General features: G+C 40.6%; 1 protein-coding gene across 3 annotated transcripts; it reads left to right on the top strand.

Moving 5' to 3' along the window:
• The first annotated feature begins 92 nt into the window (after window positions 1–92).
• On the top strand, window positions 93–27,257 carry LOC103356755 (radixin). Of its 3 annotated transcripts, none has more exons than XM_008281033.1 (15): window positions 93–298; window positions 2,718–2,811; window positions 13,827–13,910; window positions 14,129–14,224; window positions 15,424–15,546; window positions 15,759–15,910; window positions 17,749–17,832; window positions 18,163–18,309; window positions 20,279–20,375; window positions 20,490–20,653; window positions 22,027–22,157; window positions 22,599–22,759; window positions 22,943–23,035; window positions 23,674–23,910; window positions 24,277–24,948. In XM_008281033.1, exons 2-15 carry the CDS (start codon window positions 2,800–2,802, stop codon window positions 24,331–24,333), a joined length of 1,638 nt encoding a protein of 545 aa, XP_008279255.1. In that variant the 5' UTR covers window positions 93–298; window positions 2,718–2,799; the 3' UTR covers window positions 24,334–24,948. The 3 variants fall into 3 exon arrangements, with proteins under 3 accessions (XP_008279255.1, XP_008279253.1, XP_008279254.1); XM_008281031.1 differs by lacking the exon at window positions 24,277–24,948 and adding an exon at window positions 25,032–27,257 and having other exon boundaries at window positions 96–298; XM_008281032.1 differs by lacking the exons at window positions 93–298; window positions 24,277–24,948 and adding exons at window positions 385–707; window positions 25,032–27,257.
• Window positions 27,258–27,715: the final 458 nt, after the last annotated feature.

The raw sequence follows: 27,715 nt of genomic DNA, 5'->3' as shown, positions 1-27,715 counted from the left end.
GTCATGGCTTCAGTTTACTTTTTTCCCCCTTTCCTCACTTTTCCATCAGGCTTTTACGCTTAAAGTTGAAACCGGAAGTCGTGGTATTTCATCACGGCTGACTTGACGCCTGCGCCCCCAAATCCCCTTATGGCTGTTTAGACTTCAACGGTTCTTCTATGTCTGCGGGAATTCGTCTCGGTAAACGCGCAAAGAGACGAGGAACGGCACCGAGGACGGTTTTTTTCGTCGTCAACATTTAATTTCATGTGAAGAGACCGGACGCTTCTATCGATTTAAAGCCACACATCGACCCCCGGTGAGTCGCCTCTCCCTAAAAGAGGAGCTTCTCTTCAAGTTTGATGCAATAGCGGATATCCTCGTGTTCGACCAGTTCATATGTCATGGAAAGGGCGACTTGTGCCAAATTGAACCCCTTAAACCGCCTCTTAACGCATTTTATGTAGCTTTAAATTATAGTTTTTTCATAAATGGGCCATTTTTGGTATCAAATGTGGCAAACTAACGACCTTTTTAGAGGCGTTAAAACTTCCCCGGTGTGAGCGAGGCAGACCTCGGGGCTCGTCCCGTTATGTAGACTACACCCACTAGCTTCAAATAGCAGCTTCTCAACGGGCCACCTGAAAACTATTTTTGAAATATAGCGGCTAACGTCGGTGTGTTGTCGTGCTAAACTCCAAGAAAAGGCTTATTTTAACGCGTCAAACGTATGTATTCTAAATTTTCTACCGTCATGTCAAAGTGTTGAAGCTAACGTTTTCCCCAGAGTGTATCGGTTGGTGTTATTTTTAGTCAATTTGTGGTTGAATTACAGTGTCATGGACTCGGCGGGTAAATACTCAAGCTAATTGCTTACAAGCTACAAGTGGGCATGTGTCCGTGTGGAGTACAAACGCTACAGCTCAGTGGGGTTTTTTTTGTACAAATTCTCTTAAACTTTTATTCACACACAGTTAACCTTTAGAGCCACAATTATCGACCTGTCGAGAGGATTATACTCGCATTTTATATTCTCTTTGTAATTCTTCTTTCTTCCATTTCCAAAATGGAGTAGGGCAGTGCATTTGGATGCTGAATGTCAAAATATTTTTTTGTGCTTTCTAACCAAACAATAACAGAGAATGTCATTCATTTACAATGAAAGTAGCCTAATGCTAAGTTGTATGAGACCAGCTCTGCACGCCACCTCAAAATGTCAATATTACAAGAAGTGCATTATGTATGGGTCAGTGTTCAGCCTTTAGGTTAAGGGTTTATCATTTCACGTATGTCATAGAAACACGTGTTTTAAGACTTGAGCCTCACACAGGAACTTTATATTTTAAATCCTGATTTTGGAGGCGCTTTAAACTCTGTGTGTGTCCAGATTGTGTCCTTTACTTTGTGACGAAGAGAAGCTCGAATTGATGAAGTTACAGTCCTCATTACTTGGCAAAGTATATGCATATAGTGTGATATGTTTGTGTACTTGTATCCACTAGTTTTCAGGTTAAAAATCTACCACATCCTCTCCACTCAACCACACTTATTTTAGTATTATTTTCAAACAGGACAGATGCTGCTCAAACAGAAGTGCTATGTGAAATATAATAAGTAGAGTATGTTTAGATAAGAAATAGACCCATCAAAGCATCCTCATTGCATTAAATGTACTTTAGCAAGACCGAACCAGTTGTAAATAATAATTTAATTTCTCCATTCAAGCTGATTGTGGTGTGTTAATGTGACAGTCACATTACCATCACACCATGCTGGAGGTCCCAGATGTGACATGTCCATACAAGAGAAACTGTTCGATCTTTAAAGTATCATATTACAGTTCAACACGGGTCATTACCAAACTATTTCCCCCTTGTGCTTCTAGTACAACATACATGTTGCACAAAACACGACATGGAAAACAGTAAAAATCCATAATATCAATGAGAGAAATCAGATTTTCTTGTGTCCTCCAGCTTGACGAGTCCTCAGTAGCTCAATGAGAGTTTGCAGTCTGAATTGAGACATGTTTGGCTGGACGTCACCAAGAAAACGATTCTTAGATAGTATTATATAAATTGTAGTCTGATGACTTAAGGGAGCGCAAGCAATGATGAAATACAAATGGTTGAAAAAAAACATGTTGTCATACAAGCCGTTTCATTAACTATAATTAGTGGTGATCATTTTACAGTTTCCCATGAGTCATTACATAATGCCTTGATTGTATTTTAGTCTTCTCTTCCACAGAAATCCTGTTTAAAGTAGTTCCCCCCCTGTACACTCTTGCAATAGTTACCGTATGTGCACTTAGCAAAGTGGTAATGCATGGTGGGATTGAAAGCAAAACCACTTCTCTGGGCCTCTGGCTGTTTGGGGTTTCTGTGCCTTGTAGTCATTAACAGATTTAGGAACGGGATTCATTTCAGCTCTTTTTTCTTGTCAGTCTTTGGGGTACTCTGCTTTTTCTTTGTCGTATGGGCGTTTTAGTTCCGCTTTCATAAACCTTCACGTTAAATTTTTCTGATTCATTTATTGTATTTTCCATTTCACAGAATTTCTGGATTGACAGACAGATTTAAAACAATGTTTGCTTAATCCCACAGTTAGTCATTGAAATTAAACGTGTTTTCTCTTGTCATATCATTTTGAAAAAGAGTAAACTTAGGCAGCTGCTCACAGTGTTCCACCCATGTACGTTGTATAATGAATGGAAAAATGTTTTCTTTCACTTTCAGTTCCTGTGACACAGGTGTTGTTGCCGTCCTGTGACGGATTTATCCTCTCAGCTGTCGGGTGTAAGGAGGAGAGGAAGCAAAGATGCCGAAACCGGTAAGAGACTGAAAGAAGCTTGATGGCAGGTGACATTATGCTGCATTTTACAGATGTGTACAGAAGTGCAGTGCAGAGGGGAAGAAACCAGGAAAAAAAAAACACTTTAGTTCAGCACTTTCCTTGGTAATTGATTCAGAATGCTTGATGAAAAAATGGAGTTGGTTTAGAATATACGATATGAATCAGAAGCATGAAAGTTGCTTGTTTGTTCCTGTCTGGTCTGCTTGTATAAACTGACTCCTTAGAACTGCTCTGTAGTTGTCATAATAGTTAGCATGCACTGCTGCCCAAAGCTACATTTGAACGTTCTGGGAAGTGGCAGTTTCATCCCCATGGCTGCTCCCACTCCTCCTACTCCTCTTCCAAGTAAACAACAGCCAGAGTGTGAAGTGAACTGCCTGGCCCACAGGCCCTGCAACTGCAACACTGCTGCCATTGTTGCTTAAAGGGTGGAGAGAATGCCAGAGTCCTAGGATGTGAACAACGCCAATACAAAACCAATTTGATGCAGTCCCTTCATGGCTGTCTGCTTCCCACTGTTGTCATGCTAGTTTTTCACTATGAACAGAATTATGTAAAGCACATGAATGAGTCTGAAAGTACAGCATGTTGCACAGTTATACAACTTATATACAATTAGAAGACGTGTATGATTCAGGTCCACTCCGCATGCATTGAACCATTTCATGAGGCAGCTGTCACGCTGCTTCTCTGTGTTAACAGAAACTGTAGTCTGCAGTGTAGCTCTGTACGCTACCGATAAATCTGAGAGTTCCAGTAAATTCCATTTATTGATTCCCAAACAAATATTGAGCTTCAGTTTCAACGCCATGACACTGAGGCTGCAACTAATGGTTATTGTCATGATTATTTTCTTGATTAATCGATTAGTTTTGTGGTCTATAAAATGTCAGAAATTGGTGACAACTGTTGGTCAGTGTTTCCCAAAGCCTAAGATAACTTCTTTACATGTATTGTTTTGTCCACAATCTGCACAACTGTTCCTGTCTGAAAAGAGCAACAGTTGTCCCTTGGCAGGAGGAGATTGTGTCTGTAGTACATTGGTGTCTATCGGGTTTGTTACTCTAAGCAATCAAATAAATATGACAGCTGTTTTTAGTCATTTAGCATTTTTAGACGACCAATTCTGGTTTCCTCAATTTGACACAAAGCTTATGTTACCAATATGTTTTTCACATGGAACACTTTTAAGTTCAAGCTACTGATGCTTGCATCAGAAACTTTCCAAGGAACTGGGAACAACAGGCCTCAGGCCACACCACAAGTGAAGCACATCTCCTGTCTAGCTCTTTAGGTGGTGGGTGTTTGTGTGTCTGTGAGAGAAGGGGTTTGGGTAGATGCAGAAGAGGAACAGCCAGGCACTGATGTCATCCTCCACTTCCCCCTCTTGTCCCCTGAGTCACCAGGGCACCATCCCAAAAACAGCTCGTAGGACGGCACAGAGCAGGCCGCTCTGCTAAGAGCGACGTTTGTGTCACAGACAATATCTGACGGAGAAAGTACAGCTTGTCGCGGGGAGGCACTGACATAATAAACAGAGGAAGCTAGAGCAGGGTCCATCAGACATGACCTTCTCTGGGATTGGTGCCAGACATTAAAACTTTCGGAACAGCCTCTTATGTCTGAATGTCACTATCTATCCATAGTCAAGGCATAAAAACAGTCACAAGGTTGAGTAACAAAGAGTTTGTCGAGCTCGAGGGAAGGTTACTGAATTTGCTTTTCAGTTGTGTTTTTGCAATAATAACAAGAACTTAGCAGATTTTTAAGGCTTCTTTTAAAACATGGTTCTTGTTCACAGTAAGGGTTTTACAGCCAGCCCTCTGGACATCCTGTTCAGTTCTGCTTTAAGGTGGAGTTGTCACAGCTTTGCTTTTGCCGTTGCATAGTTTTGCGATTGTGTGAACAGTTTAGGATGTGGTAATATAATAAATCGCTTTAGTAGAATGTCAAAACACACACAAATGAAATTGTCTATTGGCTATTGGATTGGCAGCGAAGATATTTGAAGTTTCTGTAAAAAAACAATAATATATCATTGTTATGGCTGTAACTGACCACTATTTGATCATTTAATCTGGAAGAAATATGTGGCTGAAAATGCTCCTCAGCTTTACAGGGCCCAGTGTGACATCTTCAAACAACTTACCTTCATTTTAAATGATTAAAATCAGATAAAATCAGTACATTTGAGAAACTGAAACCAGCAAATATGGATTTTTTTTTTCCTTGACAGATGATTTAAATGAACTATTGCAGCTTGTCTGGTTGAATAATCAGCTAATCACTTCAGTCGTGATGCTGTTTCTTTCATTTTCCCCTCACTCCATTTGTTTTTTTTTATCATGCAAATAAGTCACTGACAAAGCAAGATTCAAATACAATTATTTAAAACCTTAATTGTATGGTTGAGGTTAAAATAATTACACTGACGTTCAAGGTGCAGCATGGCAACTTAAGACAGTCTTACATAAATACAAGGCCCTTCAGCAGCTGAAGTTTAAAGCAACTTGTATAAAAAAAAATGTCCAGACTATTGATGATAGCCCTTGTCCAAATATGTGCTAAAAACTGAACAAAAGATGAGTTTTGTGTGCAGTGTTGTATAATGAGAGTAGCCAGATTGAGGCAGTGTCCTGGAAGGTACTTTATTACTGTTGCACTGACATTGCTGACTGCAGTAATTTTTCTACACTGTTGTTCCACCAGTCGGCGGGGTTTACATCCAGAGGGACAGGAAAGTCAGTCTTTTTCTTTCTCCAGTTTTGACTGAAAGTGTCTATGCTTTGGTATATTGTATGCCTGAGAGGTTGATTGGTACATGTCTATTTTTATACATGAATTCACTTATCACGAATTTGACACTGGCATTCCTATCTGATGGCATCAACATCAGTGTGGATAAAACATAGGAGATGTGCTCATTTATCCTGATACTAATATTCTAACCCTGCTGTTTGGTGCACCCAGTGGGCTGGGGGTGCAGGGGAATTATGAGGTGATAGGAAGAGGGCCCTTGCTGGCTTCCTAGCTTGTGGCTATTTTCCTGTTTGCTGGAGAGGGGGCCAGCTGTGTACTTTGGGGGCCTGGTCTATGTCAACATCCTGGCTCTGTGGAAGTAAAGGAGCAAATTGTACAGAGAGAAATATCAGCAGATGACTGAGGGTCTGTCAGGGAGGGAAGCAGTCAGAAAGATGAGGGAACATTTTGGGAATAAAAGATAAATGAGTGGGAGAAGTTAGGGATGTAGGAATTTATTGCCGTGGTCAGGGGATTCTCCTCAGGAACTTTAAGAGATGGGGAAGCAGTGGGGGTTGCGGAAAGAGAGGAGTTGGGACACTGGTGCAGGGAAACACCTTTTGCCAGTTGTGTTTGACCTTTCACCTCATTTATTACAAGTCAAGTCCACAGTCAGGCAGAACAGGGCCCTCCTTTCCCCACCCTATCAGTATGGCACCGAACTGCTTATGGATTTATTTATTTTTGTCTTCTGCAAGAGACACTCCCCACACGACACTCACCTGGTCTTCCCCCAAAGGATGAATGTTTGCGTTCGTAGTGGTGATTCTTTATCGGCTCTCACCTCTCCTTCCATGTCTTCTTCCCTCTGAGGATGGCCTCACTCTGCAGGGGGGTTAATCAGTGGGACAGACAGTTGCTCGGAGCCCAGCAGGCCAGATTAGCGGCTCTACTGATTGAAGTGTGTGTGTGTGTGTGTGTCTTAAGACCTCTCTCAGCAAAGCTCCTCTAAACAGCTTACAGGAACTAAACAGCTGCACATTTAACAAGGGGCCCGTTTGAGTGAGAACTCGTCTTCGCAGCTGAAATGGAGAGGGGGATTTAGAAACATCCCCAAATGGCATCCCTAAAAGAACAAAAAATATATACATTTTCTGGCCATTGGACTTGACACAGCTTGCACGCTAAGTGAGATACTTGTTGGGATTTCACACTAGCTGGCCTTACTTGTTGTTCTATACCCCTCACAACACTGTGGTGTTGTAGAGTCTTGAACTAATGCAAATTGAAGTCTGTTTAGTGCAGAGATCTCCAACTCCGGTCCTCGTGAGCTACTGTCCTGCAGGTTTTAGGCATTTCCGTACTGTAACACACCTGACTCAAATTAATGGATCGTTAACAGACTTGTGTAGAACTTGACAACAAGCTGTTGGAGATCCATTAATTAGAGTCAGGTGTGTTGCAGTACGGAAAAACCTGCAGGACAGTAGCTCACGAGGACCGGAGTTGGAGATCTCTGGTTTAGTGACTGTGCACATGAAGGTAGAAGAGAAAACTTTCAGGTTATTTAAATATGAGGTGACACATCATGAAAAATAGTCTTCACTTTCATGGTTGAAGTTAGAAGTTGAGGAGGAGGAAGGTGGAAACAGTGGGGGGAAAATTGGAAACCAAACCAATGAATGCAAATCAGGCTTGAAAGTTTTTGCATTGAGATTGTGCTTCAATGTTCTGTGATGGGAGATGGACATCAAGTTAACTACAGTGTCCAGTGGTTGCAGCTGTGTCACATTTTAACTCTGTTCAGGCTGCCAGTCTTTGTGTCACGTCTGCTTTTTCTGAAAAAGCTTTAGTCTTTTAGGTCTGGCCATGAACTTAAAATTCATGTTTAATGAAACATTTAATTATCTCATAGTCTGTTTAAACACATAGGTGAAGCTGTTGCTTTTTACAGGAAGTTGAAAGAGAAAACTGAAAAAGAAGAAACATCGAAAGAAAGTCTCTAAAACGCTTCCACTACACATTGGAACTGCTTCTGAAGTTTGTCAGACCGATGCCAAACAGGAACTTTACTCCTTAAGTGGATATCCAGTGTTACGCTAATTTTAGGGTTTCATTGTGCTTTTAGGAATTTTTAAAGCTTCAGTTCACATGATGCCTGCAAGGCCTTCTCATGTGGTGGCATTAAACAGGCACACCTCGATTTGCAGGTTGCGTGTCCTGTTGAAGTTTGTAAATCTAAATTTATTAAATGCGTCCCCGTTTGGAATTTACTGCTGGTCCAAGTCCTTCCTCAAAGTGCTGACTGTAAGTGGTCTCACTCTCTTTTTAAAGAGGGCAATTTGATCCTTTTAAGAACTGTTATGTTGCACAGTTCGTGTGTCTCCAGACAGTGTGCTGTTTAAGGACAGGCTCGCAAAAGTCACTCCTTCAGGACGTCTCAGTTGTCAGAGTGTGTGATTAGCTGTGTCAGTACCTAGGCATGTTGTTGTCTCTCTTCTCCTCCCCCTATCTCTGCAGGAGAGAGAGGATTAACTGACCGTCTGGTCCATACAGGATTCCACCTCTCTCCACTCTGTGGGTTTGCTATGTTTTGGCAAAGAGACACACACACACTTGCGGCACAAAGGTTGGCTCTTTCACAGCTGATTGCTGATGGCAGGCGGGCCCCACACAAACACGGGAAGGTACAGTCAAGGCCGGTCACTTGGAAACCCCAGCTCAGCACTACGGTCTCCATAACTGTTCCTGTCTTACAAAGTTACCAAGGCAGTTACTCTTCAAGTCTACACAAAGTCTTAATTCATCTGTCAGTGAACCAGATAATTTTTCTGACATGGTTTTTGTCAACAGCCAGTTCCATGCACTTGTATGAGCAGATGAAGACGTTGTCTCTCTGGTTAACTTTTGCCGTAATTTGCTTTGTTTCGTGTGATGAAATTTGTTGCAAAACTAGATCTTAGTACCCGTGTTAAGTGTGAGGTGGTTTTTCAAAGTCAGAGGTCCCTGAGGGCATAACTCTCCACTTTAAATTTCAAATGATGGCGATTCTCTGTTTTCAGAAACTGGCAGTGAAGACTTGATTGCTGTTGTCAAACCACGTTATCTGAGACAAACTTAAATAAAATACTTGCAGATCTGATCATAACATGGCAACGCAATATGCCATGTCCTATGCGGTATTTTACTCCCTGAGAGAGACCCACCATCTAGAAATAAACGGTAGAACAACAAGTATGTCAAACTTTTTGTTGAATTTTTCATCGCTTAAGTTCTGTTGTAGTGGCTTATGTGGACAGAATGTGTATAGTACAAAAAGAGAAGGGTGGAGGTGTTTGTACTTACACCTCTGCCAAATTTGTTTCTTGAGTTGTGGTTCCTCTTGAGTGAAAGTTAATTCATTTGTAGTGTTCCTGAGAGCTCTTCACAAAAATATGAAATGAAGAGCAGTGATCTTGTTGCTGTATAGTGGCCCCTGTACTTAGAGTTATTAGCCTACTGTCGAATATATGTTTACATAAGTTTAGCTCAGTTTTGTAACTGGATTAACATTAATCAATAATGTTTTGTTTGTACAGAAGTATCTGCATGTAAGTAAAGCCAATCAGAATAAAGAGCTGGTGTTGCTTTTTAGCAGTAGCTCATGTTCTGCCGTGTAACAATATACTCAGCATCCTCAATGAAATGATGTTGATAGGGTTGTGCAGTAATAAGTAGCTTATGTTATTGGATGCCAGACACTGGTGTAGAGTGCTCAGAGTGACCCCCATTCATAAAGCAGATCCCAGAATCACTCCTATGAATGACACACAAAAAAAAACAGATCCAGGGTTGAAAATCCTCCAGCCTGAGAGGAAACCTTATTTGTACACACCCTGTGAAAAAAAGTAGAAGTTCTGATGTGAAAGTGAATAACATCACCAAGAACTAAAAAAACAGATTGTACTGCCATTGTGTGCACTCAATATGATTAAAAGATTCAATTTAGCAAAGAGTAATCAAAGTAACACAGAAAACAATATTACATAATATGAAAAGCTAGTGCCACACAGATAAGCACGTAGACAACCGTGTGCATGGGTCTGCATCATGTCACAGCTAGAGGACCTGTATATTCATGCACTTACATGTGTTGCAGCATTTTTAATTTAGGTAATTCATACTAAAATAACTGCAAGTTTTTTAAAAAGATTTTTCAGATTCATTGTTTTTTTAAACTAAGTCTTAGTTTGGTAGATTTTTTTTCTTGGAGAGCAGGCAACGACAAAAAGAAACTCTACATTTCAGCACCCCACAGAATGTGTGTGCGTTGCATTTCTGTTATTCATTAACTGGCAACTCCTACCAGCTTTGGACAGTTGCTTTAAAAATTTTCAGCCACTTAGAACAAATTTCCTACAGTCTGATTCCATCTCCGCCACTTTTGCCCTGTGCACTCTGATTTCATCTTTTGTGAAACCATAACTTTTTCCAGACCAGCAGATTACTGGTGTGTATTGCAGTTTGGATCCCTTTCCCAGACAGGAATTAAGCCTTGGTCTTGATGTTGCCTAAAATATGGTTTTCCCTCTGTGCCGAATCCTCATTGAAAGACACTTTGGCAACAAGTGTGCCACAGAGATTTTGGCTCGCATAGAAAACAATATTTGTTTTAATGCAGCAACTGAATCAGTTGAAAATTGATCTAGACTGAAGGCAAAATACAATCATTTAGTGGCTTAAAGCAACAGTATGTAACACTTGCTGAGCAAATCGTCATGTCAATCTAAACCCACAATTTATTGTTCATAGCAACAGGAAATGTAGTGTTACATGTTCTTTAGCAGAATGAAACTTAGTGGTTTATACAACCCCAGTTTACTTTGAACCATTTACTTTCCTAACTTTAGGATGTTAATTCACAGTTACAAACTGCAATAAAAGAAAAATGTAATTCCCATGCCATAGTGAGGCTTAAACACGGTTTACCAATACATTGTGGAAGCGTGTTTAATTAGCAGTCAAGAACAGCAGATGCTATCTTTTTCTGTGGAGATCTCTAGCTAGTGGTTATACCTCCCTACCTAATGGGTTGACATGGCTTTTGATCAAAAACTAGTGAGTCAACAACTTTGCTTGCACAGCCAAGCATCCAGCACAAACACAAGACTTAGGACTGCTCAGTCTGTATTTTGAAGCCTTTTATTTTGAGAAGCTCCCACCAACAACAAAAAGCCACAACAGAAAGATTTCCTCTTGTCCTGTCCTTTTGCTTGGTCACTTTCTTTTTCTCTTCATAGCGTCCTCCATGATTGTTCTCTTTGCTCTCTTCACCTTCACCATGACATCCGTACTGAGTGTTGTTGTCTTCTTCTTTTTCCTGCTTTGTGGCGGTTGCCAACTAGTGTTAAGGCGGTGTCGGTAATGTGAATACTGAGCTCGCTTCTACTTGTAGTGTGTAGAATGTAGTAACAAAGTGTTACACACTTGTACTGACATAATATCCGATATGCAAGTTACATAGTGCAAGAATGGAAATGAAAGAGGAGCCAGTGTCTCTGTTACAAGTCAGTGTAACATCAAAGTGAGTTTGAAGCTGTTATTTTAAGTTAAAATAGTTGCACAATGTTTCTTTAAGACTTAATCGTTTCCCTGGAAGCTGCTCGTGTTTTCCAACCAGATAAAGCTTGTCCTTAAGTAGGTTAGATTATGGACATGTAGGATACAGCCCCTTTACAATAATGTTATCTAAATGGACTGTTACACATTAGGTGTTGTGTGGCCATGCAGGAGAGATCATACAAGATATCTATAGTATGGAGAAAGTGCTGCAACTATTCATGGCTAATTAATGAGAGTTAGACAGAGGCAGATACATTGTGGTCTGAGCTCTCTGTGGCACAGGGGAGTCCAGCTATGTGCTGTATAGACACAAGTTTCATGGATTATTCATTGCAGGGATATTGAGAGAAAACGAGAGCGGGATGAAGGCAGGGGAGACAGTGCAAAAATAAGAGGGGAGGGAGAGAAATGCAAAGTAAGCGTTCCTGAGGTTTTGTCTATAATTGCTGAGAGGAAAAAGGGTTCATTGCCACAGTTTCTTCTTTCTGTGTCCCTTTTCCTTTCCCTCCCTTCTGTATGGTTGGCTCTACACTAACCTCGCTGTAACTTAATCTCAAAGAGAGTATACCCCAGATCATCTCTCTTGCTTCCTGTTGCTCTGTATCTCGCCCGCTCTTTTTTTTTTCTCTCTCACTCTGTCTTCTCTTGCTAAACTTTGCTTTTGTATACCATCTCTGTTTGCTTCTCGCCTTCCTGAGTGCTATGCGCCTCCCTCTTTCTCTCTTCTCGTGTTGTAAACCACCACCGAGGCAATATACCGCTCAGTGTGTAAGTAGGTGTGGGAGGAAGGATGTCAGATGCTTCGGAGGTCAGGCCCGCTCTGTTCTGTGCCATCAGCTGCTGCTAGGCCTACTGCCAGTGCTGCTTAACAAGGCACAGCCAATGACTGAGTTTTATCCTCTGCTCCACCCCAACTGAGGTCCTTGAGTAGCAAGCTGCTGCCTTGAAAAGTGGGGCTTGCTCACCCTAGCAGAGTGCTGAGAGGGTAGGAAGGACAGGATTTGACATATTGCCCACATGCAGAGAAAAAAAAGTTTCTTCCATTGTCCTCTGCAGGAGTTTTGTAATTTCTAGAGACTGGAAATTATACGTTATGTTTCTTAATTCTATATTAATAGCCATTTCCTGGGGGTCTTTATTTGTGAGTAGAGACAAAGAGGAATTGTTGGGGGAGAGAGAAACCTCAGGAGGGGCCCCTAGCTTGAAACGAACACTTTGCAACTGTGTAGTATACATCTTAACCAGATGCCTTTTTGTGAAAATGCCGTTCAAAACTAAGGGCAGTAATTTGTTAAAAATTGGTAGCACTATTGTATCTTCATCAAAATTTGTGTGGTTTTAGTTAGAGTCCAAAATGAACACCCACCATGCGCCAAATGTTGGTAGATTTTCCATTTGGTGAGTAAGTCTCGGCAGGCTATCTGCCACACTGGCAAGCAAATGTTTGTATCAAAATACTCATATAATAAAAGAAACTATGCTCTACCACACTCTGCCATGCTGTGTGGTTTACTGGCTTCTGTCCTCTGCTGTCTGTCAGTTTAACACACACGCAGCATTGATTAAAATGATTAAGAATCCAATATGTTTACAAAACCTTCCAATTTACTTGTGTGATGAGACTTAAGTACAGTGAATATGTTCAGCAGATTTTTGAGATCAAGACTTAGAAGTTTTTTTTCAGGCTTCAATTGATTAGCCATTGATCAGTATATCAAAAATTATTTAGCGTCAAATTTTGCTTTGGCTTTTTCTTTAAGTTTGTAGTAAACATTAAAGCTCATATTTTCAATTAAATGTACTGAAACGAGTGCATAGATGATACAAAAAGGCAATTTATTAATTTGATCTGTGCATTTTTAATCTATCAGTCAGCATAGCCATTGAGTTAAAGTTTCGTAAACTGGCTTCAGTCGTTTGGTTTTAAGAGCTACATGTGACCCCATAATTTTACCTGGCTTTGCTATGTGTGATGCTCTATCTCATGGGATTACTGTGGTTGTTTCTTTTTCTACCGTTTCTGCACAATGTTAGCACCAAAATAAGTGGTGTTTCATAAAGAATCCTTACAAAATCATATTATTGTACTGTAGAGTAACAAAATACTGAAACGGTTATTCAGAAGTTGACTTTATGGCCCGAGCTAACGACAAACAATTATAAAAGGTGGCTTGTCTATAGTAGAAACTTTGTAGTGAACAGTCAAGCATGTGTTCTGCATCTGATCTCTTACCCTGTGCAGACTAACACACTGACACACTGGGTCAAACCCAGATCAAGAGTGTGTCTGTGTGAGTAAGCCCAGGTCAGCCAGCCGGCCTTCATAACCCTCCTCTTGACCAAACGTGGATTCTGCCCAGCTTTTGTGATTGGGTCTTGCTATCAAGAATGGAAGTACATTTCATGATACCCTAGTATAAATGTTATTTCACTGACTGAAGAATTTGAGGCAAAGGAATAAACAGTGAGCAATACAGAGATAGGAGGAGAGGGAAATAGAAAAGTATGCACACATGGGGGATTGGGAGAGGGTGCATGCAGATGGACAGACAGAGCAGTTAACTGAATCTTAACTGTTTCTGTGGAAACTGTAAAGTTATTGCTTGTGTAATATGGCAAACAATCAACTCCTTGTCGTATTTTTTTTCTAGATCAATGTCCGTGTGACCACCATGGATGCAGAGCTGGAGTTTGCCATCCAACCTAATACCACAGGAAAGCAGCTCTTTGACCAGGTGAGCATAACTGTCAAGCACTACCAATTGATGTAGACACATCTTGTCCTCATCCCACATCATGTGCCAGTATTACATTGTGGATCCAAAGATTTACACAAATATGCTACTACTGTCCGACTGCACTGTCGCCTATTAAATACAGGAAAACTGTCATAAAGATCATTTGGATGATTTTAAAATCTGAGAATTCACATTTCATTTTGTTTTGCTCTTAGGTGGTGAAGACAGTGGGTCTGCGGGAGGTGTGGTTTTTTGGCCTACAGTATGTGGACAGTAAAGGCTACATCACCTGGCTCAAACTCAATAAGAAGGTCTGCTTCCCTTTGGTTTAATCTTCTGCTTGTGTCATAACCACCAAAATATGCATAGTTATTGATTTTTCCTTTTTTAATTCTTTGTCAGGGTCTTGTGCTTTCATTCACACTTCTCTCATTCTGTGTCAGTGTCTGTTCCATGTGTGGGATTTGCCTCGAAGCTCTGCTGTGGTCTGGAGCCTCAGTTGTGCTTAACAGGCTTCCTCTTTCTCTCCGGCCAACACACCCTCCAGTCTTACACCCCCACTAAAACAGTGTCTCTCTGTGTTTCCAAGTGGGCGTGACAGAAAATTCCCTCACACTCGACAAGCATTGTGTGCTTGTGAGAGGAACAGAAAAGAGGCAGAGGCTTGAGAAACACTGTGCTGAAAAATTCCAGAAACATTAAAGTTCTGTGAAACTAGTGCAAGTTTATGGGCACAGACGTGTGTGTTTGTGTCATGACCCTCGAGCCCCTGTGGCCAGGGCAGGGCTGTCGGCAGGATACATGATAGGATTCCTTCTAGCAAGTGGGCGTCCAATGGAAACTATTTTGTATGTGTGCGTCTCTGTGTGCACAAGCGTCAACTGTGCACATATGCACAGCCCACCCCGCTAGCATATGTCACCAGATATAGAAAGATCTGTTTGGACTGACAATGACCACATTACAGAAGTGTTAAGTGATGAACATGCTTGTTTAGTACAGTCCATTAACATGCTTTTGTTGTGTATTATAGCCTGACCAATACTAGATTTTGAGGAAGATATATTGCTATACGTGTCAGTGTTTTCTTTTCATGTTTTTCCAAAGTAAAAGGATTATATTTTTGATAAAATCATCTTAGGATTTGGTTATTAAGTTGTTTCAATGCAAAAGATTGCATTGAGGCATTTACAGTTGTGAAATAAAGTCATCTGTGCTAATAGGTACTAGGTTATAGTGGCTATTTGTAAAGTACTTTAAATATTTTTTCGGGATATGTTTAATTTATTTTTACACTCATTAGATAACAAGCTCATATTTCCTAATTTATCAAGCTGACCTCTTTATTGCTCTGCTCTATTACAGACTAAAGAAAATACGACTGATTTACAAGCTTTGTTTTCACTTGTTTGTCTTTCAAGGCTGTTCACATGAGATATAGTGTTGACACAATGCTTACGTTTTGCTGATTATTTGATGAGGAAATGAGAATAGTGTCTTTCTTATCCAGGTTACCCAGCAAGATGTGAAGAAAGAGAACCCCCTGCAGTTTAAGTTCAGAGCCAAGTTCTTCCCTGAAGATGTCTCTGAGGAACTCATCCAAGAGATCACCCAGAGACTCTTCTTCTTGCAGGTAAACAGGCGCTCAGTGCGCTGGCACACACTGATGCCATAATCACACTTTTAACAATTCCAAAAATGCACGTTATCATATTGTGCGATTCATTACTATTACTCAGCTCCCACTTGCTTGGCAGAAATGTTGTAAACTCAATTATTGTTTGAGAAAAACAAGAGTACTGAATGAATTTCATTTGTTAACGTCACCCACACCTGTTCTGGCAGGTCAAGGAGGCCATCCTGAATGACGAGAACTACTGTCCTCCAGAGACAGCTGTATTGCTGGCTTCATACGCTGTCCAGGCCAAGTATGGAGACTACAACAAAGATGTCCACAAGGCTGGGTACCTTACCCACGACAGACTGCTGCCTCAGAGGTACATGCACAAAATATGCTGTAACATTTACAGTAATGTTAAAATTATCAGCCTCTAAGGAGAAAAGGGATGTTTTCCTAAAATTCAGTAGGTGTGTGCTCCACTGCAAATGTTTTAATTACCAAGTACTCTGTGACAAATAAAAGCCTGAACAATAATTACAGCTCCATTACTTCACTTTGTGTCAAATAAATGATAAAAGCAATCCCTCAGGGCCAGACTGCATTTGTGCCTCCTCAGGAAAAGCTCCTTTGAGTCTTTGAAACATTTTTTTCAGTATTCATCTGGATTGAGGGAGCAAAAATTCAGCATCAGGGTTAAAGTATGAATATCACCATTATCCACTTGCATCAGCAGTCGATTTGACTAGCAGCTGTGTACAATGTGCTAACCTTGACAACCCAGCTGTATTCTATTGTTAGTTTATAGCTGTCCTTACTAGCAAGGCTCCTTACATGCTTGCTCGTGGCTTATGTGAAGAATTGAGTCACTGAGATTGAGGGCATTGTTTTAAGAAAATAGACAGATTAACTTATCAGAGTTAACTTGAATCCATCAGTTTTTGACAAATTTGTGCAGAGGCGTTCATGATACTAACCATTCATGAGCTCTGTACTGATTCTGTTCAGCCAGCCTCCTTCTCTGCCAGCAACTGTCCTTCTTGCCGTGCACAGATTTTGAGTGTGCGGGGACAGGGAGGTTGGCTGTTGACAGACAGGTCCAATGCAAGGCAATCAGGGGAAGAACACATTGATGCACTGCTTTACAGTGAAACAACATTTAAATAGCAAAAAAAATAAATAAAATGAATGTGTAGTTGTAAATGTTGACATTGTGATGGACTCCCACAAATATATCAATATACGGGAAACACTGTAATGAAAGTATTGAAAATTGTGGTTGTTAGTTAACAAAGAGAATGTAGCAAATTGATATTTTTAGCTTTCAAATCGCCCCTGAACCCCATCTGTCTTGAATGGCTCAATCGGAATTGAGCTTTATTGAATGGTTTGCAAGAGCTAGGATACAAGGACTATCGGTACTTGAAGGCTAGATTGAGAGGCACCACTCATACGTTCTTTGTAAAATGTAATTTCATCATGACAATTGATTCTGGACTTTAAGTTTCAAGCAAGAGTGGTTTGAGCTTGTTACGGTGGGTCATTGCCAAAGAACAACTGAATTGCTCACACAAGGGCATGTCAAAACCAGACTAACGATTGTCTTCTCAAAGCACATATCTACATCTTGTGCTTGCAAACTATGTAATATGGAGGAGCTGGAACCATTTTCTAAAGAGAAATGGGCTAAAGTCCCTCTAGAGACATGTGCCAACCTAGTTAGGAACCACAGTAACACATTGCTGTCAGTTTCAAGTCAGAAAAGTGACTTTATTGGCTAATAATTGTTTGTGGGCCAATATTTTTGGCTTTGTCATTTTTATGTATTTATATTTTGTTGTAATTTAGTGCATTAGTAAACTATCCTAACCAAACTTCACTGACATTTTTCCTTTTTTTTCTTTTGGTAGAGATTATATTACAAACCCTTTTGATACTGGTCAGTTCATTAGAAAATCTAAGGGTATTGTTAAGCTTTATAAAGGAAGCTAATAGTTGTGACCTATTTTGTATGACTCTGCTGTCAGCCAAAGTGAGTCACAGCACTTGAGACCTAACTGCTATCTACTTTGGGAGGTGTATCTTTGGTGTTCACATGAAAATGGAAATCTGTCTCATTCCCTGTTGGAATTTTGTATGATTTCCTCTTGAGGAAGTAATTCTGTGCTGCTCGACATTCCTCGAGGTAAACGTCACTGTGTGTGTGTTTGTGCACAGAGTCCTGGAGCAACACAAGCTGACGAAGGAGCAATGGGAGGACAGGATACAGACTTGGCATGAAGAACACAGAGGAATGCTCAGGTGTGTCAAGCTTTCCTAATCACAATCCTCACTTCCCACACTCCACCCCTTGATATACACAAAGAATTTTTGTTATCTAAGTAAACATGTTTGAACTTGCTCTATCATGTTATGGCATTAGTCATTGTCTGTGTAGTTACTGATTGAACAATACCAAAAAATCCTCATTTTTGACTTCAGTTGGAATGAGTGATTGTCTGATACTTTGGTCATATGTTTGTAGAAATAAAATGTTTAGAGACTGAATTTCCTGCTGACAGATATGATTGTGTATTTTTGTTAAATACTTGTGTAATGTACAATATACCTCCTGCTTTCCCTCTTCTCTAGAGAGGACTCAATGATGGAATATCTTAAAATTGCCCAGGACTTGGAGATGTATGGAGTTAACTACTTTGAAATCAAAAACAAGAAGGGCACGCAGCTGTGGCTGGGCGTGGATGCTCTTGGACTCAACATCTATGAACACGAGGACAAGTAAGAGATACACAAACGAAATGTTACGTAATTCTGGGGGAAAAAACAAACATCAGAATAATCATATGGGATAATTGTTAGTTTGGCAGTAATGAGACAAGACCTCAGCTTCCAAAATATTTTTTCTTTTTGGATAAATTATGTATTTTTTTAAATCAACTTATATACAGATAGTATTTTGATGCTCCAAAAGGGACGTTTTGACATTAATCCCATCACACAGACATGTTTGCCAAAGCCTTAAAGCTGCAGTTTGCAGTCGATTACTAAACAGCAGTTGGCTTGAAGACAAATGACTAGTTGAAGACTTCTAACACAGTGTGTCACAATCAGCAGGGCTGGTAGATGTGTGTTGAGGCATGTCATCATCATGCTGTCTGTTAGACTTTCTGTCACAACCTCACCACAAAATCCGAGCAAAAGCCTTGCATTACGCTAATGGAAATATATAACATGAAAAGATGCATTACAGAGGCCTGTGTTTGCTTTGACCAGTTTTACGCTTACAACGAGGAGCATCTTTTTCCTGTTATTTCCACATAAGATGAGGGTGTTAATATTTATTTCACCCTAAAATGAATGGAATATACTAAGCAAAGCCAAATAGAAAGCCTTCTCTCTGCTGGTGTCTTTGCCTCTCTCTGGGTCTTTTTCAATTACATTTTGTGAGTGAATGAATTTTGAGTAAAGCATTTTAATATGTTTAATAGATTTTCAGCAACTTTAATCATCTAAACCAGTTGGCAAGGGATTTTACACTCAACAGACAGGGATAATTATGTGGGCTTTGTAGGCTCTTAACTACAGAGCACACACTGTGACATTTAAAACAATTTAACTTGATTGATCAGAGCCCCATAAAAAACAAAAAACAAAAAAAACAGTCTGTTTGGCTTTGACATTGTTAAAGTCATGATATATATGGGGCTTTAAGGCTGAATCTTTTGAAGCAGTTCCAGTCAGTACTCTGTTCACACACCAGAAAGCAGCAGGATTTTTTTTTTTTACATCTGTAGTGTAATGCACATAAATCTGAAACTTTGTACCATAATATGGATCCATTTAGCCATAAATATTACATTGTTTATTGAGTGTGTGTATGGAGCTGAACTATGCAACATTTTCTTTTTAAAAATATCTTTCTGTCTAACAGATAAAAGACTAAAAGATCCCCCTGTTTCAAAGTTGCCTCAAACAAATCTGTAGTATTCTTATCCTGCAATTTCTGATTAATGATTGCATAAATACGCCTGTTGTTTTCTCACTTGGAGAGACTTGGTGCCCATGTGAGATGCAAAATGTCCAACAAGTTTAGAGGAAACTAAGATATTTTTAGAACTGAAAACTGAGGGAAAGGTGGGGAAAGGAAGGCTGTGTCTCTCCATTGTAGGAGAGTCTTTCCTGTCCTCTGTGTTTAGTTTTTTTTTTCTCCATTTGAAGAAGAAAGGATCGATTTAATCACTGCTCCGATAGTATTTCCTCTCACTGACTCTGCTGTGACTTTTGGTCTGTTATCTTGGGTCATCTCAGCTGTCATCCTTCTTCCTTTGTCCAGGTGACATAGGAAGGAAACAAGAAAGATTGCAGTACTAAGATAGCAAAGGATAGTTTCTTTCTCTCTGTGTAGGCAGCGACGTGCTCACTATTCCTTTCCTTTCTGTCTTTTTTTCTTTCTTGATCATCATCATTATCATTCTTATTCTTGGCAGCAAGTGAGTTTTGACTTGTACTCACTCCTCCACTCTTGCCACTATTCTTTTCCACTTACAAACACTGAAAAAGTAAATTGAAACTCAGTGTCATAATTTCCTGCGATGTGGTCGGTTTTTATGAAGCACCATCTGCTGGCAGAATTCTATAAAACATGCTCCAATCAACCGTGTTACGTCTTGTGCTGTATGTCCTCAATTGACTTTGCAACTTCAAATGGTAAAGTGCACATCATTGACCATCATTTATTTTCTTCCAGGTTAACACCAAAGATTGGCTTCCCCTGGAGTGAGATTCGAAACATCTCTTTTAATGACAAAAAGTTTGTCATCAAACCTATTGACAAGAAAGCACCTGTGAGTGTCAGATTCATCAGAAGAACTAATAAGCCAACAAATATTTTTTTTATTTTCGACATTATGCAAATGCTTTACATTGTCTGTGTTCTTTTTCTTTTTGAATATTTGTAGGACTTTGTGTTTTATGCCCCCCGACTGCGCATCAACAAGCGTATTTTGGCGTTGTGTATGGGTAACCACGAGTTGTACATGAGGAGGAGAAAGCCCGACACCATCGAGGTTCAGCAGATGAAAGCTCAAGCTCGGGAGGAGAAGCACCACAAACAGATGGAGAGGTACTGCAGAGGCACACTCACAACCAAATATTCATTTGGTTCATGCAAAATCTGTCTAGAGAATGAATTGCTATACTTTCTTATATTTAAGCAATAAATTAACCCTTAATCGTCCCAATCTAAAATGAGAACTTTTAGGAAGCACTCATCATTTGCAAGTACGAGGTGTGATCAAAAATTTTTAAATCTCTGTTTATAAAAATAAAAAACCCAACTTGATGTGTAATTGGCCGTATTCCCTTCTAAGAAGTCACCTTGTTCAGTTATTCAATAATTTCCCAGACTGGGATAAATAAAGTATTTTTCTATTCTATTCTATACACCGCTTCCAGCGCTCCTTCCACTCCTGGAACACTCTCTGAAAGTCCAGTTCTGTGAGCAACATCTGTGTCAAGTGTGGGAGAAAAAAATTGCAACAAGTGAAATCTGGCAAATAGGATGTGCCTTGTGTTGGTGCGGCAAAAAAAAATCCAACTGACAACTCACCACAGCTCATGCAAAATATTCTCTCACAGGATGTTACATTACAACTCGGCATTGACAGTCTGACCCAGTGGGGCGAATTTTACACAACCTTGTAAAGTCAAGGAAAATAACGAGCCCACTCTTTGTGTGTTCCTGACCTGATACGCTCTCTTTTGTCTTGGAGACTTTGGCTCTTCTGCTGCGAAGGCTGCTGTTGGGTCCCCGGGTCATAGCGACAGAACTAACGCTCATCACCAGTAAAGATCCTTGACATGAGAGTTGGGTCATCCTGTAGCCTTTTGAAGGAAATCCTCACAGATTTTGACACAGTGCTGCTTTTGTAGTTTCAGAGTGAAAACACAAACCTACAAGTGGTCACAAAAATGCATGTAACACAGGTTGCAGTGCTGATAAAGCAACAACACACAGAATCCTGACTTGAGAGAGTAACCGTTCACACCTGTTGCATGCACATGACCATGCTTCCAAACTTTTTGATTGCACCTGTTAGTTTCCAGTGAAACCTACGATCTATTTCACTTACGTTTGAAAATGTGTAAATGTCTTCACACGTACTTGTACATCACTGTTGAAGATTAAATGGATTAATATCTGTGTACATCGGTTTAGTATTTGTTTACTATAAAGAGCAGCTGGTGAACATCAACAGCTCATGCAGTCGAGCCTTTCCACTGGAGGGCAGTCTTGCCTCTTTCACACACTGTCTGAGGCAGGTGTGCCTGAGTAATTTATTCAGTCAAAGCAGCCCAGCTTTATTCAGATCACAGTTCGGAGCTTAATCTGCTGTGCTTCTTTGCATTTGTTTAAGTTATATAATAAAATGTATGTTTCTAACTTAAAATGTACTCAAATAGTAATGTGGAATGTGTAATTACAAATCTTCCCAGGGCCCAGCTGGAGAATGAAAAGAAGAAGCGAGAGCATGCAGAGAAGGAGAAGGAAAGGATAGAGCGTGAGAAGGAAGAGCTCATGGAGAGGCTAAGACAGATTGAAGAGCAGACGATGAAAGCTCAGAAAGGTGCCCATTTTTCTTTTCATCCATCCATCTGCTCACTTATCTTTGCTGCTGCCTCCCTCTTCCCTCCTGTCTATCAAATTAGAGAATCTCTCCAGGGCTGTAAGTCAAGGCCAATTATGTCTATTCATCCTGCTTGTATAACCAGAATGAACTAAAAAGTTAATTGAAGCCATTGCTCTTTCATCTCTCGGGTAACCTTTACTGTTTCTTAATGTATTTATTTAGAAGCACCTGTTTTTCCATAGAACCCTGTTTGATGCCGTACGTTTGAATACTTACATGTTGGTAATGTGCAGCAGAGGTCAAAATACAATTCAGAAGCCATAATGTATTCCTAAGTGCACCCTCAGTTCAGATTTACATTCATATTTGAATTTTAAATGCGCAGAAAAGGAAACGAGACCTTATGTGTAACATGTTTGCATATCTGCTCTTCCACAGAGCTCGAGGAACAGACTCGCCGGGCCATGGAGCTGGAACAAGAAAGAAAGAGAGCCAGGGAGGAGGCTGAGCGGCTGGAGAGAGACCGAAAAGCGGCTGAGGAGGCCAAGTCAGAGCTGGCCAAACAGGCTGCAGACCAACAGAAGAACCAAGAACAACTGGTGTGTATTTCTTTGACTGACCATGTGAACATTCCCAGACTATGCAGATATTGATACGTTGAAGTTTCTGTATATAGAAGACTCTGGTATGTGTTTGAATATTTAGAATGATTGTATAAAGTGTAACGGTTGTGTGTTTACGTTTATGGTATGTGTAACAGTGGTGTCTGTGTCTTATCTCAGGCTTCTGAGCTGGCTGAATTCACAGCAAAGATTGCTCTCCTAGAAGACGCCAAGAGGAAGAAAGAGGATGAGGCCACCGAGTGGCAGCACAAGGTACAGCAGTTTTAATCACTGGCTTCATTGTGATGTTTCCAACTACTGCATACTGTGGCTGAGTCTTCCTCAAAGCTTTAGTCAAACAAGTAATTGGATCAGAACAAATGGAGTCACTTGTTAGGAATGAAATTATCAACCTGCTCCCCACTTAGAGGCGTTCAGTCATAATCCTGCAGATGGTAGCTTCGCACCATTGGCTCGTCAGCCAGGCACATATACCAGATGTCCAAACCTGTGCTTTCTCTCACACTGAGCAGGATCTCTATTGCAACAGCACATCATCAGCTGGGTAAAACTTACCTGTGTCACCCCAACTCACATTTACCTCCTTTCCAACAATCCAACATTTAGGCTTTCAGAGAGTAAAGAACAGGTCTGTGCTGGAGTTTAAATGCATGAAAAAAGGAGAGCTTGATTGCAAAATAAGGTATGCAGTGAAAAATAACATTTGAATAATTACTCAGCCCGAGTATTTATCTCACATTTGTAACAAATCTGGTCTGTTGGAGACAAGTTGCACCTAAAATTGTTGTGAGTACACCTGGTGTGGTGCTCCTAACACTTAGCCATTTCTTGTGTCTGGTGTGAGTCTGTTATTTGTCTCTCTCTTACTCTCATGGTGTCTCCTCCCACAGGCTCTGTCTGCTCAGGAGGACCTGGAGAAGACCAAGGAGGAGCTGAAGACTGCAATGACAGTGGTGCCTCCACCTCTCGGTGGCCATGCTGAGAGCGAGCACGACGAGCAAGATGAGAACCACGCAGAGGCCAGCGCGGAGCTCTCCAATGAAGGTGTTAGCCAGCTAGACCTCCGCAGTGAAGAGGCACGCATCACTGAAGCCCAGAAGAACGAGAGGGTCAAGAAGCAGCTGCAGGTAAGAGCGAGGGGAGAAAACATTTGGGTAGGGTTCAAAATGGCTGCCTGTAGGCAAAGTTTAACCTCTCGGTGACATCTGAAATTTTCCGTTGAAGGGCTAGATCCAGATTTTTGTTATATAAAATTTAAACCTAATATAGGTCCTAATCAAAATGCAGTTTAATAAATGATTCCTCCTTGTGAAGCACATGTTGCACTGAAATGAGGTCTAAAACAAGAAAACTTAGTTCGGTAACTAAAAATAAAGCTACCCCCTTTTAGTTGAACAATATACATCTCTTCAGTTCATTTAGTTTTATTTAACCAGACGAGATTTCGGTCTCACAAACACAAATAACAACGAGAATATATTATTTTCTAACAGCAGTTTTGTTGCAAAGAAGAAAGACCAGCCAAGCAATGGCAGATAAGGGTAAGATAAGGTACATTTGTCTGTCCGTTCTTCTTTGAACTCCTGCTTTTAACAGGAGGAGATGTGCTGGCTTAGATGGTAGCCTGGCTTTAAAACAGACCTTCTGGTAATTAACCAGTCAAACGTATAATATCCAACCTCTTCATGTTTTTCATAACTTTAAATATATTGCAAAGGCTGTAGATCTAAGCTTGGCTACTGCATAGGCCAGGACTTTTACTGAAACTATGGCAAGAAGAATTCAAACAGTTTTAACAATACAAAAAAAATCAGACAGGTCTGTGTCTGCACCTGTAAGCTTACGTTGGCCTTCCCCAGAGACCAGTGCTGAAGAACTGGCTTTGGCCAAACCGATATAAATGCTGACGCCTGCTTCTGTCTTCAAAACAAGTTGAACTGTTGATTAACTCGTTCAGTGAACACTGAAGGACGCTATGACACACAAATAGCCAGAGGTGAAAAATAAATGGCTTCGCGTCAGTCAGGAGTTTACTTTACAATGAGGCATATTTCCCCTTCTTCTCTTCTGCACCTATGTCCTGTTTCTTTTTGTCACCTGTCTCTTCTGCGACCTCTGTGCCTTCTCATCACCCCACTGGTGTTTTCCTTTTTCATTTTTTTCTTTGTTTTTTTTTTTCCTTTGTCCGCCTCTTTATTTCCCTTTTTCCTTCTCAACCTCTCATCCTTTCTTCTCTTTGATCTCTCAGACATTAAGTTCAGAGTTGGCCGAGGCCAGAGACGAAACCAAGAAGACACAGAACGATGTGCTACACGCAGAGAACGTGAAAGCCGGTCGAGACAAATACAAAACGCTGCGCCAGATCCGACAGGGCAACACGAAGCAGCGCATCGATGAGTTTGAATCCATGTGAGAACAGCACCTCTGTCCCCGCGGCCCTCTTTCCCTCAGGGGTACCTGCTCCCAAACTTTCCCCTTAACGGCTGCTTGATTTTTCATGGACAACAGATGCCGCCGTCCTTGTAAATCCTACCAAGTCTCCCTCAACATCCCCAGGCAATCTTGAGAAATCATCTTGTCAATCTTTGCCAAAGTCCTGCCCTCCATCTCCATTCTGAAAGTTTGGATTTCTCCCGGACATGGAGCTGCCTACACGCCACTCTGAACAAGCAAATTACCGTGGAATTGCCGAGATCATCTGTCATCCTTCAGCGCAGGGGAAAAGAGTGACTGTAAAACCAAAATGGAAACAATTGGATTTTTTATTTTGAGTAAACATGGCCATAGAAAGCTACTTTTTGTTGTTTTCTTTGTTGTTTTGCTTGATGACTTGTATGCAAAGCTTTAGTATGATTCCATGTCTTCAGTTTAAGATTACCTGTCCTCTTGTTGTTTTTAAGTTCTTTCGCTCTGCTTTTGTTTGACTCGTTTTATTGATGATACCCTTCTTTTTAGTTGTCTATCGAACACATTGAGGCTGGGTTTAATCCCAGGCTACACACAAGGACTGGAGTTTGGGGATCAATGAGGTCACTGTTTTCATTGAGCGTCGAAGCGCTTCTACGCCACATCATGTCAGAACATATCACATGCTAGATACGCTAATACTATCGGTGAGTCATTGGAGAACTAAGCTGCGATCATTTCACTCAATTCAAACTATAGTTTAAAAGTGACATACGTTTATGTAAAGAAAATAACACTGCAGTATTTTAATAGTTTCATTACAGGCAAAATATCAAGAAATGGCAATATTTTCAGATTTTAAAGAGAATTTTTTTCTGTGAATGAAATTGAAGTGAATTGACCCTCGTTAGGGAAAAGAGCCACCGGACTTGTCACACGGCAGGTTTAGACGAACGAATGTAGCAAAGGTAACAAAGGGAAAGTGTTTTGTTTTTTTTTACATGCAGAGGTTATAGGATAGCATGTTATCAGCTTGTGCCACTGAGCTGTCGCCCTCAAGGTTAAAAGTATTGCGAAGATAAGCTAATTGGTCGTAGCGTAGCTGTGTGTTTGTGTGTCTTTTCCAGATGCATCCCAGTGTTTCATTCCCAGTCACCATAGATGGTTTTCTCTGCCTACCAGCTCACAAAGGAACCCAGGGAGTTAAATGGACAGACAGAGGAACAGGCAGCTGTTTGTCTGTCTGTCCAGTTGTTTGAGTGCTTGGTGTGACTGCATGTGTGTGGTTGAGTGAGTGTATGTGAGTGTGTACAGGTGTGGAAGCTGAGGCCTGGCACCTCTCTGGCTGGGGAGCTTATGAAAACATCGGTCCCAACCCGGGACAAATCTCTACCTCAGTAATAATAGTAATGGTGACTGACAGTCAAACACTTGCGGTGCTACCCCCCCATCCCTGCTTTTCCTAAAAAGAACAAAAAAAAAAGGTCAAGATTTTACTTATTTGCTGTTACATCTTTGGGCGGTGCTCCTGGGCAGGGCTGCGTTTTGTCAGAGCTCAGATTCTTTGTGGCTGTGCGTTGGTTAAGAGAGCATTTAGGATTTATATGGAATCAAAGTAGAGTGTTATTTCTTACATTTAAAACTAGTTTTACACAACTGTCTCTCCTGGCCTTGCTCAGATGAAGCGGTTCATTCACTTGTTTAGTCCAGAAAAATAAGTCCCAAACAATGAGGAAGTAAAATAAACAAATGCTGCAAATGTGTACAGGACATTTTGAGAAGAAGCTAGGTCAATTTATATGGCAGGTTCCTGTGAAGGTTTGGGTTCCTCTTCGTAGCCGTCGGTGATGACAGGAAGGTCCCACAGAACCACCTGCACTCAAAACCTCTTTTAAAAGACGGCTCTCGTGTTAATTATTTAAAGGCCTTAAGTGTCTGCCCAGAACTTGTGTCTCCACTGTTACAATTTCACTTTAAGGAGACAGTTCGCGGACCTGCAATGGAATCTGAGAGACTTTGTGAATTTGTAAAGAGATGTGTTATTAGTTGTTCTTAACGTAAACGGTCCTCACTACTATTATTGACGGAAATCTCCTCAGAATCAAATGGAGATTAGGCCAATTTTTTCCCCCTTGAAATCGTTATAATTTCACATCTAACTACAGACAACAAATTGACTCCACCTTTTTGTGGTGTGGAAATGTTCTAGGGTGCATTTTTGAAATGAGTGAACATGAACTTTCCTTTGTTTTTTTTTTTTTTTTTACCATTTTGTTGAAAATTTTTATTGTTTTTTTTTTTTTTGTTTTCTTTGCCGGTTGTTTTGGTTGGTTTTTTTTTTAATAGTCAGAGTTTTAAAGTTTAAGCACTTGTATGAAACAAGACACTGAAGCCTGCCTTTTGTGTTTAACTTCACAGTGTCCGTTGTTAGCATTGTGTTTGCCATAGCAGGTGAAAAAAATGATCCTGTGCTTCCAGCTCATATTTTTGTATTGTGTTCAAAGATCCTAAACCAGCAGCATGCAT

This window comes from Stegastes partitus, unplaced genomic scaffold, assembly GCF_000690725.1.
Source record: "Stegastes partitus isolate 25-593 unplaced genomic scaffold, Stegastes_partitus-1.0.2 Scaffold220, whole genome shotgun sequence".
NCBI classification, from domain to species: domain Eukaryota; kingdom Metazoa; phylum Chordata; class Actinopteri; family Pomacentridae; genus Stegastes; species Stegastes partitus.
The sequence above is the reverse complement of the archived record's forward strand: the minus strand, read 5'-3'. Positions and strand labels throughout refer to the sequence as shown.